At 28.3% G+C, this 23,786-nt stretch overlaps 1 protein-coding gene across 3 annotated transcripts in view; it reads right to left on the bottom strand.

Annotated features, from left to right (window-relative positions):
- LOC111679347 (Down syndrome cell adhesion molecule-like protein Dscam2) overlaps nucleotides 1-23,786 on the bottom strand; it is a 113,480-nt gene that overhangs the window by 55,651 nt on the left and 34,043 nt on the right. For all 3 annotated transcript variants that reach the window (XM_046948978.1, XM_046948980.1, XM_046948981.1), the window contains exons 4-8: nucleotides 19,419-19,561; nucleotides 11,605-11,766; nucleotides 7,656-7,805; nucleotides 7,438-7,558; nucleotides 1,477-1,594 (exon numbers count right to left, since the gene is read on the bottom strand). In XM_046948978.1, the coding sequence (XP_046804934.1) occupies nucleotides 1,477-1,594; nucleotides 7,438-7,558; nucleotides 7,656-7,805; nucleotides 11,605-11,766; nucleotides 19,419-19,561 (694 nt within the window). The remainder of the gene's footprint in view (nucleotides 1-1,476; nucleotides 1,595-7,437; nucleotides 7,559-7,655; nucleotides 7,806-11,604; nucleotides 11,767-19,418; nucleotides 19,562-23,786) is intronic.

Raw genomic sequence — 23,786 nt, 5'->3', positions numbered from 1 at the left:
ATAGATTAGCTCGAGTACTTCAGCAAAGTCCTTGTACATAGGCCGGCTCATACATGTGCAAAAATTGCCACACAAGTTCTTTATTGAAAGATTCAGTAGCGCCTTGTAGACCGTTTTTCTGTTTTATAAATTGTTTTTTTTTTCTTATAGAAAATTTTCTCATTTCTTCTTATATACAGATTTGTTAAATTAATTAACTAATAAACTTTTTAAACCTTGCGATTAGCCAATTATTTTTTTATTATATATATACAGTTCCATTTTCTAAAAATATTCTCATTGTAACTAATTTTTAGTTTTCTATTGCAGTCTTATACACTTATCGATTAACCCTCTTATTTAAACACTTCTATTTTGGCCTCTCCAATAAACAAATAAATCTTTTTTTCGCAAAACAAATACTTAATTTGTTAAAACAGACAAAAATATTTCATAGTAAAATGGTTATTGTCAAAACTTTAATGAATATGATGAATAAAGTAGATAAATAAGTTATACATCTCATATTTTTTTTTGTATCCACATCCTCTGTGAAAATGAATTTATGCAAATTTAAATTGTTCTTCATTATGCCTCCTTTTAGCGGAGATGAACAACACAAAAGTACTACAAACATCATGAGGATGATTACGTTGATGTTGATGGTACTCATTGTTGTCATAAAAAAGAATCTACTTGAATTTAAATCAATTTAGAATATGAACAATCCCTACTACAAAACGAAAACAAAAAATGTTACAAGGAAACCAAAACCATGGCGCAATTTTTATGTGTGGTAAAATGTGTAACTGCTTGGATGGCTGGCAGTCTGCTGAATACTTCTTTTTTTCCTGTTGTTCCTTTTTATTCATATTTCTTATGTGAGTTAGTGTGTCTGTAAATACCTCAGATGATGATGATGATGATGTCTGTTGCTTTTAATGCTGACTGTCTTTCATTCGTTGTATTTGTCTGGCTGCCTGTTGGCTTGCCTGTCTGTGTGGCAGCCTGTTTGCTTGTCTGATTGTGTTTTTTAAACACTTCAACTGTCGCTTCACTTTACTTATTTCACTTACTTATATAATATTTAGCTTACTTCCTGCTTACTTCCAGCTTACTTTCGTACTTACTCGCTCTGTTAGTTATTTAACTTATAACAGTCACAACATTCAAATTGTTCGGTCCGTTTGTCTTTTAATTTAGCATTTTTCCAACCCCTACTGGTTTATTGGATTGTTAATATCAAGCAAATTAATTTGGCATATTATAATAATATTTAGAAACTAAATTAATATGATAAGATATATCGAAACTTAACTTTTAGTTAATGTAATTTTCCTCTCTCGAAGGCACTTCAATTTCAAATCAATTAAATTCTTATAAATTTTTCCACCTTGAGTAGCATTTTCAAAATTCGTTACATATAAACTAAAGTAATTCCAATATTTTCCATATAACGCCGCAAAAAAAATATATATTTCATTTTCATTTACTTACCCATTTGCCTGCATCACGTTCGTCAGCATTTTTGATCAGCAACAATGTTCGAGATAATATAACACGCTGTGATGATGGTATTGGATATAAAGCTGATGAATCCGATACACGATACCATCTACAATAAATGAAAAACGAAAGAATAAAAAAAATGTAAGTAAAATATATAAATATGAAAAATTTGTATACACACATACACAAACACAAAAGGAACAACATAAACGATGTTGTAAAAACTGGATGAGTTATTTTTTTTCTTTCCGAAATTTATTATATTTACATACAAACCCACACTCTGAATAACAATGTACTTGTATAATTTAATGGTAATTGTACTATGATACATATAAATGGCTCTTAAAATATGGTTTATAATAGACATTTATAAAAGCTATTACGTTATATAAAGAGTGGTAGTAAATGGAAATCGATAATTTTCTTTAATATAAACCAAATAAAATGATATATTATTAAGGGAAAGAAAGTTTTCATGAAGATTATGGACAAAAGTAGTAAAGATCTTGTGAAAAATATTTCCATGAAAGTCAAACATTTTAAAAATGCGGTTATAAAACTTCAATCCTAGGAAGCCCAGGGCATGAAGATACTAGTGATAGACGTTAAGTACTTAAGTGTACTATTTGATCAGAAAGTCCACAAAGAGAATATGATCAACAAATTATAAATGTCAAGTGCTTTACGAAAACACCTGCCTTGACGGCTTTATTTTACGGTGGTATTTTTCATCCACTGGGAAGACTTAAGGATCCTTCGCTGAAACAATCAGGGGGAATTTTTTGTACATGGATAAGCTTGTCAATGCACGAGCACTTTGCTGAAGTACTCGAGCTATGTAATCTGTTGCCATAGTAGCGCCGTTGCAGAATGACAGGCAGCATAGGCACACCCCGACAATAAAAAATCAATCACTTAAACCAATAAAAGGGGGAACATAAGGTGAAATCAATCATCCAGATATTCCGAAAGATGACCACCCTTATGATGCCATGAAATATTGCATTATTTAAAATGCAATCCCCACCATCTAACGATCCATTCCATTACAATCCCTGTTGGCCTTGTTGTTTCGGCAACAGCACCTAGAGACATACCCGATAAAATGAATCAGAATCCCAGTTTTATGAACTGATCTATGTGACAAAGGATGTAGGAATTTTCAAAATCAACTGAACCCAACAATTGCCCCGAAGCGTAAAAGGCATACTAAATCAGTACTAATCTTCAATATATGAAGACATTCCGGATCTTTCACCAATTTGCCCATCAGTTCCATTCCCATGATCACAAAGATCACTCTACAGGATGACATGCAATCATTGAAAGCTAACCAGACAATTACTCTGCATATACCGGTGTCCCACTGCACGACTGGTAAGAAATACCGATCGGGTTCGAATAAAGAATTATCTTATTCATTAGGTATAGGATATATCAGTCCTTAAACCAAATTTCTTTCCCTGCGATTTTGGGTATTAAATAACATCCCGAAGGAACCTCAACCAATTGACCAGCCAGGACAAGTCCAGCGGACAACTGGCCACCGGTAGTATCAGATTATCTGGTGCTCTGGTTAGATCATTCTAAGGCGAAGCCAAGGTTACGAGGATAGTCCCGGCAGGCAAAAGGTACTGGTAGCACCTCTTTACCCCGTGATTGCAATAACACCAAGGTGATGTCCCCAATGTAACATGCTCCCGGGAGGAGATCAACAAGGTACAAAGAACTATAGGAATGAAATGGTGTTTTAGTCCTACTATAACAAATAAGGTTTATAAAAGTGTAATTAGATCAATTCTAACTTATGCCTCAATAATCTGGTGGACTTCTTTGAACAAAATTTAAAATATCAAACTACTACCGAGAGTTAAGCGTACATGCTGCTTCAACCAAGGTTTTGGAAGCATATTAACGATACATCTTACAGCCGAACGGTTATAGGACAAGTCATCAATGATACATTGGAAGTTTATACACAATCATCTGACAGAATGTGTAGAAAACATTGACTCACTGATCCCATATAGAAAATCTTTGTCAAGTGGAACATTAGAACATTAAATACATGGATGACTCTAAATTGGGGAGAAAATAGGCCTGGGGTTCTATAAGTCCGAGCAATAACGAAATGTGTTAATAGGATTAGAATAAATTCTCAAGGATTAATATATTTACCCAGAGAAATATTCAACAGAAATCTTTTGCCAGCGAAAAAACCAATATTTAATTAATCGAGAAACAGAAATAGACAATTTATTTAAACATTTCTATATACAGGGTTTTCTCTAAACAGATAAACAATATTTTAGTGGACAATTCTCTAGGAAGATTAAAATTGTTCTTTAGAAAACATTTTTACCAGAGACAGTGCCCTATTTTGTTGTTTTTCATAAGAGAAGCAAAATTTTCTATAGGAAAAAAAGCTATATAAAAACATTTTCTTGAGAAACAATACTAAACTAGAAGAAGGTTTCTAAAAAGTATCCTTTAGTATTGAGATTAGAAACCCATTCAGTAGAAAAGTTCATAAATCGTTGAATGCCTTAAGAACACATTCTAATTAAAAAATTTAATTGTTGTTATAAATATAAACACCATTTATGGTTTAATAAAAAATATAAAAAACCAAAATTTTTTACAACCAATAGTAAAACTGATTATTTGCAATGTATGTCAGATATATTAAATTTATGTACATCCTTAAATACACACACAAACACTCCTATAATACCATCATATGAAAAACCATTTAAACAAGCTCATTAAAATTCCTTCACATAAATACTCTAAAACTCGAATCAATATTAACTAACCAAAAAATAAAAGTTTGTTGACTGGTTAGCAACCAGAAGACAACCAGCAATCAGACAACCAAGCAAAATAATTTAAACCCACAATACCAACAACCCAAGGGAAAAAGGTGTAACGAGGTAAATGTAAGATAATTTCTGCAAACACAATAAAATAAACTTCAGTGGAAAAAAAGCAATAAAATTAAAAACAAACACGGAAGCAGCAACTAAAGATCCTTTAAACTTAAACTTGTTTGACTCTAAACATACACACATTCATATATAGAGAGAGTCATCTAAAACAATATACTCATACTTTATTTAGTACAAAAGAACATGAAGTGTTTGCCGTTACGACTATATTTGTATTTGTAACCATGTGTGAGTTTGTGTATGTCTGCTGTTTTCCTGTTTTTATTGTTTTTGATTTCCCGTTACCAAATCATATGCGGCAAAGAACATAAAAAGTGTATGCGTGCCTGGCATAACTAACAGCAAAAAAAAAGGAATAAGGATAAATCGTTAAGTTGTATGTTCATAAAAGAAAATCTGTGACAGATTATACTTAAGTAGCGTTTATTGATTTCGTGTTTTTATATGTTTAAAGGGAAAAATACTTTCGTAATCATAATACGTGAGTGTAGACATACGTGTATAAGGAATGTTAATATAATAATAATTTAGAATCTAAGAAATGCTAACCATGAAAATGGGGTTTATGTTTCGAAACGATAAAACATATGATATTTTGAATATATTTATTGAGGGGAAATATTATTAAATTTGAAAATTCTATTAACCTGATAAAGCTATACAATATGTTTTGAGTTATCACGAAACAGTGTTGGTGAATATTATAGAAACTAATAAACAAACAATTTTAGAAAAGACGATTTAACTTTAATTACGATTTCTCTATGGTTGACATCGACTAAAAAATACTTTACATTCAATTGCAATAAATAGAGACCATCAATAGTTGTTTCTTATTTGATTCTTAGATAATCTAGCGTTCAGCCATCAGTCTATCTGTTGAAAGAGTGCGAAAGAGTTCATGTGGAAAAATATGCTGGCATTTTTTACAATTATTCTCTGTTTCATGATATCAATATATTTCTGTAAAACATTCAAAAACGTCTAGAAATTCGACTATAAAATGACCCAAAAAATATTAAGACATGAATTGGTACTGATCAATAATGGGTTAAAAATAGACTAATTCCATAAGAATGATGAAGTTACGTTTGTCCATTTGTCCATCTGTTCATCCGTCTATCTGTTTAAGAGTGAAATGATAAAATATTCTGACATTTTCTACAATTATTCTCTATTACATAATCATAATATATTTATGATTGAAAAGCGTTCAGAAATTCATTCAAAACAATATTAAGAAATGAGTCGGAACTGATCAGAAGAAGGGCTCAAAAGGGACTCTTTTAGAAGAGCAGCTGTGGACACACAGGATTACAGAAACAGCTATGCAAAATTAAACGTGCTACTTCAGACGAATGTAGAGCATGTATAAAGGACAGATAAACTCTTGAGCACATCCTTTGCTACTGTCAAAGCTAAATCTAAGTAGGAGTGACATTTTTCCGAAAATAACATTCCACACTAACACTAATTAAAAACTTCTTAGAAATTACGCCAAGGATAGTGAAATTCTGAAACACTTTTTTGTCAATGTCAGTCATTCGTCAAAGTTAGGTCCAAATATTTTAAAAGTGATATTATTCCTGGCAATAACACTCCACCCTAACACCGATTGGAAATGCTTAGGAATTTCTTCCATTTTGAGTTTCTGAGAGTCCTAATAGCGTTCTCTTCTCAATCTGTCGTAATACTACAGAAGAGTCTTTAATGTCACAAATGTTAGAAAAGCTGCGTCCATCTATCTGTCTGGCTATCTGTTTTTATGGCGGTATACTGTGGACACATACGATAACGAGCACATCTATACCAAATAAAACGTGTGAATTCGGACGAATGTCGTAGATGTGGAGAATGAAACTCTGGAGTCCTTTCTTTGTCACTGTCAGGCATTCGTCGAAGTTAGGTCCAAGTAACGTTCCACACTAATGTCGATTGGAAAATTCTTAGGAATTACGTCGAGGATAGTGAAATTCAGAAACACTTTCTTGTCACTGTCAGTCATTCATTTAAGTTAGATTCAGGGAGTGAAAATTCCTGAATATTGAAAGACTAACAAATATATTTTGCCCATGAAAAGAAGCGCACAACAGACCCAATAGCTTCGGTGGATTTCATATATTTTACATCCTCTTCTAAATCTGACATAATCCTACAGAAGAGTCTTTAATGACACGAATATCTATCTATCTATATTTGTTTATCTGTCTGTCTATCTCCCTGTCTGCCTGTCTGTCTGTCTGCCTGTCGGTCTGTCTATCTGTCTGTCTATCTGTCTGTCTATCTGTCTGTCTACCTGTCTGTCTATCTGTCTGTCTATCTGTCTATCTGTCTGTCTATCTGTCTGTCTATCTGTCTATTTGTCTGTCTATCTGTCTGTATATCTGTATGTCTGCTGTCTATATGCCAGTCTGTCTGTCTATCAATCTTTCTATCGATCTATCTATCTATCTATCTATCTATCTATCTATCTATCTATCTATCTATCTATCTATCTATCTATCTATCTATCCATCTATCTATCTATCTATCTGTCTGTCTGTCTGTATGTCTGTGTTTCTGTCTCTCTATATGCCTATTTGTCTGTCTGTTTGTTTTTCTAGTTGTCTGTCTTTCTGTCTGTCTATATGCCTATTTATGCCTTTTTCTCACCCTAATTTCCTCTTGAGTATCCTTAAACATAAAAGGTACTAAAATGTCCAAATTATTGTTATTTCTATTAGACAATTTTTCCCAATTATCCCTTATTCTTCGAAAATGTACACAGCTTAACATGTGTCCCTAATTATATTAATTATTATTATTAGAATTCATTTCTACACTTTAATTATTCCTCAAGCCTAAAAATAATAATAAAAAAATAAACAAAACCCACACACATCATTAAAATATTTTCTGCAATTATCCCAGGAGATTAAAATAAACATAAAAGTTTGCCAAAACAAATGAACTCTCATATCTTTAGACAGGATGGTAAGAGAAAATTATATAAACTTACGTAAATATAGGAAATGGATTGCCCTGTATATTACAAGGCAGATGAACATCATTGCCACGTTCTACATGAATATCCATAACAGGCTTTTGAGTAGTGCGTGGTGCTAAATTTTTACTTAATTCTGTGAAAAGGCAAAAAAAAAAAGGGTAAAATACAAACAAAAATATAATAATTAGGTATAAATATAAAATGATATATTTGCAATCCTTTTTCGTTACCTTTTACTTGTAATGTAACAGCTTCGCTACGTTGTCTATCACCATTTAAGGTGTTGGTAACCAAACACGAATATTTAACTAAAGCATCCTCAGAGCGTATGGAACGTACATACAAATCGCCAGATGCAGATAACACAACATAACGACCAGCTGGAAATATGTATATGTAATAGAATAAAGAAAAGTGTTTAAAGAATGTACTAGTGGTATAACTTTAACAAAATTATAATACTTTAAGAACTACAAATACATTTTACTTTAACAAAAATCAATATAAACTTAAACACCATTTCTTAAAAATATACGTTAACTTGAAAAATAAATTAATAAAATTATTTGTTTAAATGAAATTTAATATACAAAAATATTTAATTTTATTTTATTAAAACTTCCTGGAATATATTTCTAAGTTTTAAATTTTTCTTAAAATTAGAAATGGTGTAATAGTATATTGCAAAATCTCTATACTCTTCCTTAGGGGATTTTGAGAAAAAAAACAAATGTAATATAGTATAAAAAAAAGAAATAGTAACTTTACTATAGATACAAAAACATGTAACTTGTTTAGGGCTCACTAACAACAACAGCAACAACAACAACAACAAAAAACAACTAGTAGTTGAAAATCCCTTGAAAATGTAAAATAAATGTTGTATGTGTGACAGTAACACAAAATAGTGGACAAACATGAAAATTCCCACATGATGACATGAAAACATTTTCCAATAAATGTCAACTACAAAATATACTACTACAAAAAAAAAAAAACAACAACGGAAACAGGAAAAAACATACATATACAACTACAAATAAAACCTACAATGCCACTATATTATTTTTACTGCATGGGTGTGTGAATAGTAGTAGTTGTAGTAGTGACAACCCATTAGTTCTATAAAGCATAAAAGGAATTTCCCTAATTCCGTTCTACTTGTTTAACATAAATTTTGTTCACTTGACACAAATTATTTCCTAAGGTAGAAGGAGAGTTTCTCATCACCAAAGTTTTGCCAAGTTATTTAAAATATAACTTAAATATCTTTGGTATAGTCTATTGATCATTTGTATTCGAAATGATGAGCTTTTGATAATCAATTGAATTATTCAGAGGAAAAGCTCTAGCCAAAATAACTCTCCTTGGGATAGTTATCCCGAACTGCAGGGACACCATATATGATTTTACATACCTACAAACAAATCAACATAAATACATAACAGACAGTCCAAATATTTTCAATGTTTTTTCTTACTTTTTTTGCTTTACGTATTCATGTACGTATTGGTGGTAATAGATAACAGTAGGGCATCTATTACCACCAATACGTACAATACAATATTAAGGTTGGGGCCATTAAGAAAAAATTTGAAAAATGAAAAAATGATGACACGTTTGTCTAAAGAAACGAATTATGTTAGTAGTCTTTAATGGGGATGGTATTAACGCACAAATATGTTGGTCCTACATCCACCTTAAAGTACATTGATCGACTTAGGATCACTTTCTGGCATATCCGTCCGTCCGGTTGAATGTCCATGTAGACTTTCTGTGCAAGGTACAGGCCGCACTTTTTAAGATATTATAATAACATTTGGAGCTTTTCTCGGCACAAGAACTAAGCCTATTGAAAATGGTTAAAATGGTTCCATTGTTACACCTTACCCCCATACAACCGGATCACCTGATTTTGAACATTTATATCCCAAATATAAACAGAAATGATCCTGCAGTTTTTTGAAATGATCGATACTTATTTTTACCTGGCACCCTTACAAACAATAATATTATTATGCTTCAACACTTTTGACTTTTTTTAATAAATTAAAATAATTTCATGATCCTGTGTCCTTTTTAAAGAACTTTTATTGATCAACCAATTACAAATATGAACAAAAAGAGTTGGGAAACATTTTAAAACAATTTATTTTTATACTGTTATAAAAATGTCTCAAATTTCTTTTAAGTTTTTTTATCTTTAAGATCTCTTAAGGATTTCACTATTATTTTTTTCAATAACGTGTTGAAGAACATTTTTGACATCTTAACAAAAAGAAATAAAAATAACAAAAAATAAATTAATATGACCAAGAAGAATTGGCATTTATCTATTAAATGTAAACTTTTGAAATTTTGAAGTATTTTTACAAGGAAACAGGATCACGATCATTTAATATCCAGTTTCAGACATATCTTAACAAAAAAGTTAAAACAAATTATTACTGATTTTTTCTATATTTTAACGAAATTTTGTTCTGAATCACAAGCATGTCTTCTTCATGAATGTGCCCGGGGGCACACGTCTATCTCCCATCATATTTAAAGTTAATCTTTCAAGCTTTTTAGGGACGATAAATAATTGACAAAAGAAAATAAAATTTGATAGTGTAATAAAATCGATTACTCGGTTTTTAAGTTATTCAGTATTGGCAGATGTGCCCCTATGGCAAATGATCCCCCTTTATGTTGATTCGTGTCTAATTTTGACTGTCAAACGATTCTACATTCGGCTATTTTTAATCTTTTATTGTTATCATCAAAACATGTCTCCATATCTTTAACACTTCCCTGACCTAGAGAGCAATTCCTGCTTTCCTGATAATAACGAAGTCCTGAAATATCAATAATATCACAGCAAAAACTTTAATTACATTGTAAGAGGTTAAAATGCCATGGCATTATTTTCATTAGTCATCATTTTAACACCGTAACGTCATTACCATAACCGCTTACAAGTAATTAGAAAAATTAGTCAATGTTAATCGTGTGTAAAAACGTATACAGCCTGTGTATCTTTTCAAAGAAATTGTTGAGTTCTAAGAAAGTTTTTATATAACACATTTATAAGACGTTACAAAAATATTACTTTGTAATCACCACAATATGCAGTAGTCATTGGAAAGTATGCCTATGAGGTCTAAATTGCAAGTTTTTGTAGGGTATTAATCAAAACTTTATTTCTTTCTATAAATCTAATAAAAATTCATCCCTTTTGTTTATTTTATATATTTATCTAACAAAATCTATAAATTTTAAATTAAACAAATTGCTTTAAATCATAAATCAAATTTCAATTTGTACATCACTGACTTGAAAGAAACGATTTTACACTGAGGAACAAAAGTAATGATATCAAAATGAAAAATAAAACAAGAAACTAAATTATATGAAGAATATTTGTGGCAAGTGAGCTATGGAGTCTTAACTCGGGCTAATTGCTACATACTTGTTGTAAATAGTTAGCATAACGAATAAGAGAAAGGACATCAATATATAAATAAAATAAAATATAAAATTAAAAATTTACTAAGAATCTCATTAGTAAAAAAAGATTATTAATATTAATTCTGCTAAGGAATATTTTTGTTAAGAAATTCTGATAAACACTGTAAAAAAATAAAGACAACATGTAACATACGTACGCACCGGAAGGAAAGAAAATGCGCAAACATAAATTTTAGCCAACGGATAAACACAGACAGATACCAACACAACAGCAACAAAACTACTAGATACATAAAAAAGGACAAATAACTACAATGTAAAATACCCACAACATTCCAACAAAAATTATTTGTAAAAAAAACATACACACAGACATAAATCCACACATATAAATGTAAACAACAGACAATAGTCAATGTTTTTGTTTATATTATTATGTATATAAACATACATATATACATATATGTAAAAATATATATGTATGAATATACATATACCGGTTGGTCGTTTATCTGAACAAAAACCAGAATAAGCAAAAATAAAGAGAGTTTAAAAACTCCAAACGAAAGGCAAAAATCTCATACAATAAAACTGTTCGTACTATTTAAATGGAACCGAAAAAAAATATATATAAAATAAAACTACAAATACAACTACAGTAAATACACATAAATACATGTACATACATACATGTATGTGTGTAAATAAAAAATATAAAACAACACTCACCAACATCCGACAGATCCGGTAATAGTATCTCTTCGCCACGTTGCCAACTGGCTACTTTAACATATGTACGCACATAGTCCGGTATGGCACACTTAATCAACGCTGAATTTCCCAAATAGACTTCAGTATTTTCCACGTGTACATGGAATTGTCGGCGCACCACTACAATGAAAATGATATAACAAAAAACATGAGAAATATCATCAACACTATGATAAACATACATATACATAATACATGTATAGGAATTTACTTAAAAAAAGAGAGTTTTAACTCTCAAAAAATAAGCAACAAAAGTAAAACATCATGAAAAATGTATCGGTATGTGTTGAAACAAAAGTGTTATTTCCGGTTATGTTTTTGTATGAATGAACAAAAAAAAAAAATAATAATAAATAAAATAGTTTTCATGAGCTGTAAGGATTAACAGGTTTTAAACTGAATATTTAAAACTACAAAAATTGCACAACAATGTCTGAAGTGATATTTTGCTGATGCAGCAAATAAAAATATAATAAATAAAATATTAAAAGCCAGTATTAAACATAATATGTAAAGGTATATAATATTTACTGTAGTTTTTGTTTATACCATTTACATGATTAAAGCAATTTAAAAAATATATTTTTATATAGTTTTTTACACATTAAACTAAGAAGATCAGTTACTGTAATTTTAGAACTAAAAAAAATTTATAATTTTTTGTTGTTTGAGTATATTTAGCCAGTACTTGTAGCCAGTGAAAATACAGTTGTATGAGTAAATATGTATCACACAAATTGTGTTCTGCTAATATTAGTAAAACGCATCAAACCTTGCAACGGTGCTCAGTTTAGTTGGATACCCTACTGTTACCGACAAGTACCTTCGCCTCTACTGTACGCGGGACAGTAACCACGAAATATGTAAATATGTTCTGTTCTAGTTCTGTTCTATTTCTGTTCTAGTTCTGTTCTAATTCTGTTCTAGTTCTGTTCTACTTCTGTTCTAATTCTGTTCTAGTTCTGTTCTAGTTCTGTTCTAGTTCTGTTCTAGTTCTGTTCTAGTTCTGTTCTAGTTCTGTTCTAGTTCTGTTCTAGTTCTGTTCTAGTTCTGTTCTAGTTCTATTCTAGTTCTGTTCTAGTTCTGTTCTAGTTCTGTTCTAGTTCTGTTCTAGTTCTGTTCTAGTTCTCTTCTATTTCTCTTCTATTTCTCTTCTATTTCTGATATTTTCATTGCATGAAAAAGTCGTGCATATAACTACTTCTGTTCTAGTTCTGTTCATGTTCTCTTCTATGTCTGTTGTAGTTCTCTACTATTTCTGATATTTTCAAGCATAAAAAAGTTGTGCATTTGACCATTTTTTATTAAAATTACAGACTATTTAAAAATAAAAAAATTTTTAGCATAAATAAATATTTCGTAAATTTTATCATATTTATTCAAAATTTACATTTAACAAATCTATTTATTTAAATTTTTCTAAAATTAATATTAAATACAATTTTTAATAATTTCTTGTTATTTTAATATAATATTTTTTTCTTTTTTAGTTTATGTCTTTCATATTATATTGCTGAATATATATCAATCATCAACAACATATGGCTTTAAGTAAGTAATTTGATATTTAAAAAAAATACTTTTGTTTACATTATCATATATTTGCAAATAATAGAAACAATTTGATATTTATAAATAAAAAATGCTTTCGTTTACAAAAGAATGATGCAAATAATAGAAAACATATGGACATATGTACTCAATGAATTAAATATCAATCATACGTTTAGTGGAACTTATATTAATTGCATACATATCGCTCAATATATGTTTAACCCCCTTTTTGACAAATAAACAGCAAACGTTAATTTACCAACAAGTTCTGTAAAATATTAAACAATAGTTAAATATTCAGAACAAAACAAAAAACTTTATAAAGTCACATTTTTATGTATGATTTTATTAGAAAAATATATTATCACACAAACATGTAACTTTTTTACCTGACCTTTAAATGAAATAAATACTAGAAAAAATACACACTTTTTATTTATTAAATTATTTGATTTTTTTTCTCTCTCAATTTGAATTCATAGTCATGTATGCAAATAACAGGCAAAACTACAAAAGCAAATTTAAAAATGAATAAAAAAATATGAATGAATTCACAGCAGAGATATGAACTAGATGCATACATACATAAATATAAAACAAACTTGCAGTTTACTATGAAAATCAACTGCAGTCAATAGCGATGAAATATTTAAAAACGTGAGAAAATGAATATGTAACAGTTAAGGTAAATAGACACATACATAGATACACAAATAGTCTAAATATGTTAGTGTATTTCTGTGTACTAAATGTAACAGTATATCAACAACACATTGTATAGATGCGCTTTGCAAATACATATCTGATGAATACATATGATGTTGCTTGCAGGAATTGAATGAAAAATTTGTAAACATTTTTATGAAAATTTTATGTAACAAAAAAAATATGGATAAAAAGTTTAAAATGTTAAAATGAATATAAGTTTTTTTTCATAAAATATTTATGAATAGATACACATTTGTTAATCCAAGTTTACGAAATTTTTTATATTAAATATTTGATAATAAAAGATCGACATAAATGCTATAGAGTAGTTGGTTATTGTTGTATAAGAAAATTTATTTTCATGTAACAATGTTTACTTTACATAATACCAAATATTTGAACTGAGTTATTGAAATAAATCTATAATTTGTGATTGATTTTAAGTTTCAGATAGAGTTAGAGAGAGAAAGACACAAAACCATACAATAATCTCTTTCTGCATGTATGTAGTAAACTTGGGCGTAAAACCGATCTACATTGATCTCCTGAAAACCAAGATATACTGAACACTGAAGGATAACTTATTTTAAGATATCTCTACGAGGTTCTTCTACGCATATTCCTTTACATATTTAACCTTTTTTAAACCTCATCTAAACATTACAAAATTATTCTTCTGCACCCGCTATCATCATTTGTATATGTATGTATTAAAAATACATACATATACAAATGCAAAAGCACTTTTTCTACTCACACACATACACTACTATCAACAGGATATGTAAAAGTCGCTATGAAGGTTTTCAGGTCAATATGCAGATTTTCATTATTATTTTTTCTTCTTCCCAGTTTATGTGTTTTTTTCTGGCACATAATAATTACAAGTATTATGTATTTCCTTTGTTTCCTTTTAGTGTTTCAATTGTAGTATTGCATATTCGATGTAAGTGTTTTAAATTGCTTCAATATTACATTTATTAAAATATAAATAAAAAAACCTAAAGAAAAATAAGACTATAGAGAAGAAGAAAAGTGTAAAAAGTATCATTATCCGTTGAATACTTGTAATAGCCTTGGGTTGCAACAATGATTATTTTCCTTTATATACAATTTACCAAAGTTACACTTACAGTTATTGTTGTTGTATTGCCGAGTTGTAAATCCTTTTGATGTCAACACTTAAAATAACTGATTGTTTTTCATATTTTTTGTTGCAAATGTATAAATACTACCTTTAAGCTATTTTATTTGCTAAAATCTTACTATCATCAACAAATCATGAATATTACACGTTTGTATGTCTGTATGTTGGGCAAAAAGGTTTAAAGTAAATTTATTAAATGTTTGTGCAGTAACTAGATAGAGCAGTTGAATTGAACTAAATGAAAAGCTCTATTTTAAGTGATGAATTAAGTATTAAAATAACAAAATAAATATTTATGTTTTTTTATGGTTAAGTCTTCTATTTGTATACCCTACACAACTATAGAGGGTATTATTCGTTTATGCAAATGTGTGTAACACTCAAAAATATTGGTCCTACATCCACCTTAGAGCATGGGAATCGGTTCAGAATCACTTTCTCAGTCTATCCGTCCGTCTGTCTGTGTGTCAATGTAAACTTTGTGCGCACTGGTCGCAATTTTAAAAATATTTTTTTGAAATGTGACATACACTCTCCGTTTATTTATTGAAGATGCTTTAAATCGGTCCATTATTTCACTCATAATTACGTTAAATGTTCTATTATGCCAACAAAAACCGGCAAACACAGTTTCATAGAACTATAAATGGCACAACCGATATTTGTAATGATCGGTCCTCACAAAAACTCTCCTTAAGAAAATTTAGTTAGTTAGTTAGTTAGTTAGTTAGTTAGTTAGTTAGTTAGTTAGTTAGTTAGTTAGTTAGTTAGATAGATAGATAGATAGATAGATAGATAGATAGATAGATAGATAGATAGATAGATAGATAGATAGATAGATAGATAGATAGATAGATAGATAGATAGATAGATAGATAGATAGATAGATAGATAAATAATTACTTAGTTAGTTAGTTAGTTAGTTAGTTAGTTAGTTAGTTAGTTAGTTAGCCAGTTAATTAGTTAGTTAGCAATTATTATATACATATACATATGTATATCTTTTATGTCTCTCAATTGGGCGTATACTTAATATTTATAATATCAATAAATCTTCATCCCGTATACGTGTAGGTGTCGTTAGTAACAGCAGTGTGATATCATAATGTCAAATTACAACATCAAGATAAAGTTTTTTTTTACTTTTGAAATTTACAACATTTGTTCCCATCGACCAATTTTTGGGATCCCATCAATTAAAAGGAATGACTTTGAGCAAAACTGGGAGACATATATCGTTATATTTCCGTGACTTTAATAATGATACAAAACCTATATCAAAATTTTAAATACTTGCGTTTATTCGGTTCTTCTCATACTCTCTAAACCGACTAACCGGTTACACCAAAATAGTTTTATTTCCTTAACACCACACATAATAGATATATTATATAGATATATTTATGAGTTTTCAACTATATTATTTTTGCAATCTTCGCAAATTCCTCCCCTCCCCTCCCCTCCCCTCCCTCAACTTTCAAACAAATCGGCACAACAATTATAAAAAAATGTTTATACTTATACACTTGTCTGGGGTTTACAAACCGGATATTATAGCAATCACCCAAAAGGAAATGACTAAATAACAAGTGTCTTCTTTTCTCTCCTTCAATGAATGGGAACATTTACTTATTTACTTTTCACTTATGCCTTCAGACAATATTTAATGCTTTGACAAATTTTTACTTGTAATCATTATGGTTGTCAACTTATTTCACCACAAACATTTGCTAAAACTACTCGTACTTTGAAAAATCATCCCCATGATAATGATTAAAATGTTGTTGATGATGATATGGCTGCAAATGTTGAATTAGTGTGGCCATTAGGCTGGACCGATATATTTGAATCTTAAGAAAATAAACGATATTTTTTAATTAATACATATCAATTTTTCACTATTTGTAAATACAAGTATTTTGCTAAGTACAGCTAAATTTATTGATGTAATATCAGTGAAATCTCTTTACACGATTTTTAAAAATTGTATTCTAAATGAAAAATATTTTATGGATCATTCCTAATAACCAAAGTTTCTGTCTATTCAGCAAACAACAAAACTTCAATATTATTCTTTGAGTGTGTTTGTTTTTTCGTATTGTGTTATTTCTTTGGTCTGGTTTTTGTGGTCTTTTGATGTCTATTTTAGAATTTTATAAATAAACAAACAAGTAAATAGTATTAAACTTTCAGGAAATTGTGTCTAGTTCTATTGGCAACTAATGTTAAATAAAACGAAGGAAAGGGCAATGAAATGCTTTTAAGAAACCATAAAATATTTAATTTCTACAAAAAAAAACAAAACTTAGAGTAAAATAAACACTAGTTAAGTGGGCCAAAAATTGTTGTGGATTATTTAAACTTCGGTAAGAAATGCATAAGACTGCAATAAAATGAGTTAAAGTAAAAAAAAGATGAGGTTAGTTTTGTAATTAATGGTCGAAAAATTTCCCTCTAGTGTAATGATATATTATTTACGTATTGATTGCTTTACACACAATCCAACAAGTGTACAACCAGCCAGTTGAAAAAATCAAGAAGTTAATGAAAGAGTAGAAACAAGAATTTGATGATCAACATTGTTAACGTTCTGAGTCCTTATTAAATTCTAAAACGATTTAGCTATAACCGTCCGTTCGTCTGTATGTTTGCACGTATGTATATCTGTCTGTCTGTCTGTCTGTCTGTCTGTCTGTCTGTCTGCCTGTCTATCTGTCTGTCTGTCTATCTAGCTATATTTCTATCTATCTATCTATCTATCTATCTATCTATCTATCTATCTATCTATCTATCTATCTATCTATCTATCTATCTATCTATCTATCTATCTATCTATCTATCTATCTATCTATCTATCTATCTATCTATCTATCTATCTATCTATCTATCTATCTATCTATCTATCTATCTATCAGTCTTCCTATATATGTCTGTCTATCTCTCTTCCTATATATATCTATCTATCTGTCTGTCATCTGAAAGACCCATAGGGTTGAAATTTTCAACAAATATATTCAAGACTTGTTTGGCTGTCAAAATAAGCAATGTTGGTTAAAACTTTCACATTATCACCATACAAGTGGCCACTGATACACAGCTTTAACTGTCATAATTGTTCTAAAAGTAAGAAAATAGCGATAAATATTTACCTACCAAATTTAATGGATGAAATATCATTTATGAAATGGAAAGTTAACCCAACACCCTATATGAAACAAACCTCAAAGCATATATCTTTTTACTACATTTTTTTAGGATCGGCTCATTAATGACTTTCATTTCATAAATGATATTTCATTTCTACAACAATTTCGACACATTTTTATACATAGCTAATTTTTGATTAATTCTTTCTGTTAGGAAATTTGCTATGAATTAATTTTTTTATGGGAAATCCACAGTAAATTTTCTTTTAACAAATACTACATTTAATAGAATTTTTAACAATTTCTCAGTTTGTTTCTCTGTTATCAATATTGTATAATCGACCCATAAATAACGGAGATATAAACAAAAATCCGAGACAACCTCTGAAAATTTTTTTCCAAAAATTTTGTACAAAAGATACTTTTTAAATATTCTATGATAATAAATCTAGAATCATGAAACTAATTATGTAGAGTCGGAATAAGGGGACATTTTGCCACTTTTTAATTTTTCAAAAGGTACTTTCTGAAATTTCTATAATATTTAACCTAAAAACATGAAAATCGGTATGTAAAGCCCTGAATATGTAGGGAGCCTATAAAAGGAGATTTTTTGGTACTTTTTCATTTTTCAAAAGGAACTTTTTGAATTTCTATAATTGTGAACCTAGAAATAACGGAACCCATAAAAGGGATCTTTCTGGTACTTATTCGATTTTCAAAAAGGTACTTTTTTAAATTTCCCATAATAAAAGAGTACGTTTTGATGCTGACTTTTTTTTACACATCATGCTGAATAAGTGAAATGTAGAATAAAACTTATCGTTTTATTCTACATTTGTAAATAATTTTTATTGAATTCGTTATATGTAGATATTCCCCAAAAATTTTCGTTACAATTTTTATACATTTTTTTAATTTATTACAGCATTTTTTACTTAGAAATTGATCGATAACATATTTTAATAATCAAAAATTTTGTTTCCCTCACAAATTTAATTTAAATTAAAAAGAAGGAACTACAAAAGCTTTTCTGTAAAGTTATGAACCCAATTATTTGTAAACATGTTTCTATTCTTAAAAAAAAATACTCTAAATTCTTAATTTTTCTATAAAGAACTAAAAATGCATTTCAATACAAAAATAAACAAATAACATTATTTTCAAACAAAAATATAAAAGAATAAATGAAAATAAGAAAAATATATATAATTTACCTGCTTGTACGTGAACATTTCTACTTAATATTGTGCCAGCTTCATTGGTAACACGACAACGATACATCGTCTCATGAACATCGGAACGATAGTATTGAGCCAGAAATGGTGGAAAATACAAAGTACCATTGCCAGAAATTTTTCTGAAAAGAAAAATATTAAATAGAATGCTAATATATTAAATGTGGAACAAAATATTATTTATATAAATTTTACACAATTATTTATGTTTTTTAATAAACATGTTTATTGTGAGCAAAATTTTTCCCAAAAAAAAAAATTTTTTTTTTGCTTTTGAATACATATATTCATTAAAACCTCTATAGACATATGTGTGTATATACATACTTACTTACATATTTTTATATCACTTAAAGTGGAAAATGTTGAAAAAAATAAAAACTTTTTGTTAAATATCATGGTCTCTTTTTTAAATGTAATCCCCCACTGTTAAAAAATATTTTTATTACTACAATATTTTAAGTATACTCGTACACTTAAGAACGTATTATAAATAACATCAAAACTAGCAACATTCAACATCAAGTTCCTTTACCATGTATACTAGTAGATACAAGTAGATCTGTTTTTTCTATTTATATATAGGTGGGTACCTTGTTAAGTTATTCTAAACGCATATTTGATACTATCTTCCTTATTAAAATTAAAATATTAATATATTTCTAATCAAAATCATAAATTTGTGTAAAATTTATTCCCGTCAATATCAATCTTTTATTTCAGAAAAAAAAAAACATTATTCTTCTTAAAATAATATGAAATTTAACCTCGTTTTTAAAACAAGTATACTTTTATTTAACTTGTTGTTGCAAATTTACTACCAGCTACACATATGTAGTAATTTTGTTGTTTACTCCTTAGAAAGTATATACAAGGAATACAGTCACAATTGTGAATACAGAAAATAAAAGCAACAGCATTCATCACTCACTCTTGCAACAAACATTAAAATTTCACATACAAACATACATTTTACATAGTTTTACTAGAGATGAAAAAAGCAATTTTGTTGCAATAAATTTATATTTCAAATGTCAAATGAAAAAGTGAAAAGTAAAGAAAGACATAATGTGATCACGTTTACCTAAATGGTTACACATAAATATGAATTATTTTTTTTACCGATATTATGATAAAGAAGACAGAATTTTAAGAACAGTTTAATAATATTTAAGGTTTGTAGGAATTAAAAAAATAGTGAGTGAATAATTGATATTTTTATTTTAAGAGTTTTTCAATAATCATACATCATGCTGTACTATTTGCAACAAAAAAGTTAAACATTTTTGTTATTATTATAAATAATTATCCAATCCACAATCCGTGTTGTACGTTTGTATCGTTTTATGTCGTATTTTTTATTTTAGATTTGTTTTTGTTAAAAAAATAACGCTATCACGCAAAATTCTCTTCTAACTTCACTCTTTATTTTATGATAATTTTTCTCTTTATAGCCAATTTTCGATAAATTTTCTTATAGAGAGTTTTCTATAAATTATTGTCTTATAGAAAATTTTTGATAAGTTAACATTTATTTTTTTATTCATTTATTTATATTTATTTATTTATTTATTTATTTATTTATTTATTTATTTATTTATTTATTTATTAATTTATTAATTTATTTATTCATTTATTTATTTATTTATTTATTTATTTATTTATTTATTTATTTATTTATTTATTTATTAATTAATTAATTAATTTATTTATTTATTTATTGATTTATTAATTTATTGATTTATAAATTTATTATTTATTTCATATAGCAATATTATTCATTTCATATAGCAATACAAAGTCGTAAAGGCCAAAATATAAAAATGTATTACTTAGTAATAAAAACCCTGAGATTAGGGTTAACAAAAATGTTAGTAGCAAATTTTCAAAATATTATTGACCCAAGGATTGACATTTTTATTTTAAGAATTATTTAATAATCATACGCCACGTTATTCAACAAAAAAACAAATTCTACAATTAAACAAAATTATTTAAATTAGAAAATTTTTGGAAAAATTCTCTGAAATTATTCTTCTTTCTTATTCTAAGGATTTTTTACCTTCTTACCTTTTGATAAATTGCATTCTTATGAAGAATTTTCGATAAATTGTGTTGTTATAAAAATTTTTCGATAAAAGGTCATTTAAGAAAAATATTCATATAGAAACAGTGTTTGGTAGAAATTTTTAAAAAATTGTTAAGCGAATGATTGATATTTTTATTTTAATAATTACTTAATAGTCATACGACATGTTGTACTTTTAAAACATTTTTGCAATTTTCACTTTTTTTGTTAATTTCTCTCTTTAAAGTTAATTTTCGATAAATTATTTTCTTATAGAGAATTTTTTAAAACAGAAAGTTTGATAATTGTATTCTTATAGAGAATTTTCTATAAATTGTGTTTGTATTTTTATTTCAACGATTATTTAATAATCATACGTCATGTTGTACTATTTGCATCAAATAATTCTACAAATTCTATAATTACAGAAAATAATCAATAAATTAGAACTTTTTCACTCTTTCTTTTTAATAATTCCTCTTTTTATAGCGAATTTTCGATAATTTCTCTTTCTCCTAAGATTTATATCTTATAGAGAATTTTTGATAAATTAGCACTCTTTGATAGATTTGATCTATAAGACACATCGTTGCTGAAGGAAAACAAATGTGGTGTTATTATGACAAATTGACTTCACAAAAGTATAATTAGACCATTTCCAGCTTATACCTCAATAATCTGGTGGACTTCTGACAAAAAAGCAATGTCAAACTACTACAGGGCGTTCAACGTACAAACTTGCTGCTTGGGAAAATAGTGCCATGTGTACTATTTCAACCAGAGCTCTGTTTCAATATGTTTCAATTCCACCCATTGAAACATATTTAATATATAGAGCGGCACTTATAGTCAAACGGCTTTTTACTTTAGGCGAACTATCCGAATGCGTTTATAGAACACAACAAGTATATATACGACATATTGGACTGTGGATAACCCAGTCATCGAAAGTGCCGAATACCAGACGCAGAATATGTCGGAAACTTTAAAACGCTGATTTCAATGTAGAATTTCAACCGGAACATCAAAGCAAATACCAGTAGGAATCAGCTGATTCACGGATGGCTCTAAATTAGATCACAAAGTGGGCCTGGGGTTCTTCTATATTGAAGACATAGAAACATAAATATACCACCGTTTACCTAATTATAGCACAGATTCTAGGCAGAGGTCCGTGCAATAAGGAATATGTAAATTGGATTATAATAAATATTTTGCCCACTGTACTTAATATATTTACCGACAGCAAGGTGGCAATTAGAGTGATATCAAATGATAGACCATATTGGATTTTAGGAAAGCTTAAACTGAATAATGTTCCAGAGGTAATGTTTACATCGTGTGGATACTAGTCCACTCGGTAGTAGTCGGCAACGAATGTAATAGTTTTAAAGGGAAGGTAGTTAATCTGTCTAACGCAAAATTTTCATTTTTTCTCCCTGATAAATTCTATACCAACGCGTTGGAAAAATAAAATAACTCTTTTTATTAGGAAAATTTTTACATTTCCTTAATTTTTTTCAGCTTTTAAAATATTAGATATCTATATACAAAAAAATTGCACATAAAAATATCATGTGAAAAAATATATATTTTTTCAAATGCACACTTAATAAATTCATTAGATAAAAAGTTGTTTTGAAAATACTACTTAAGATATTAAAATAAAAACAAGAAGTAAAAATTGTCGTTAAAAAGATTCCAAGACAACTTCTCTTCAGAGTTATTAAAATAAAAACAAAACATCTTTTGAAAATCTCATACACAATCATATATATGAACATATGAATGAACACATACGTACAAAACATAAACATGTAAGCACTTTACAAAACGTGTTTCAAACCAAAGTTCTCAGTTTTTATCTAAATAACCATAAAACCACTCAACAATGTTGCATTGCAAAGAAAATAAAACTGAATCTAAAGAAAAACGAAAGATCCCCATAAAAAGAAATCACAATACACTTTGTTCGTCGTATATAAATATTAAACAAAAAAAAAAAAAAAACGCTCAGACTTAGGATGAAAAAAATTCAAGTGAAAATATCATATACACTCTCATATACATAAATTGATATAAACGAACAAAATTTTACATAAAATTTGCAAAAAACAAGTAGGAAAGTATAGTCGGGCATGGCCGACCATATAATACAATACACCATGAGAATATTTTTAAAATTTTTACTTTTTATAAAATTTTTATTTTTTGTAAAGAAACTTTTATGTTGAATATTACCATAATTCCAAAATATTTAAGCCATTTATTGATAAAAA

The sequence above is a fragment of the Lucilia cuprina genome, chromosome 4 (assembly GCF_022045245.1).
Source record: "Lucilia cuprina isolate Lc7/37 chromosome 4, ASM2204524v1, whole genome shotgun sequence".
NCBI classification, from domain to species: Eukaryota; Metazoa; Arthropoda; class Insecta; order Diptera; family Calliphoridae; genus Lucilia; species Lucilia cuprina.
Note: the sequence above shows the minus strand (reverse complement) of the source record. Positions and strands in the feature narration are given on the sequence as shown.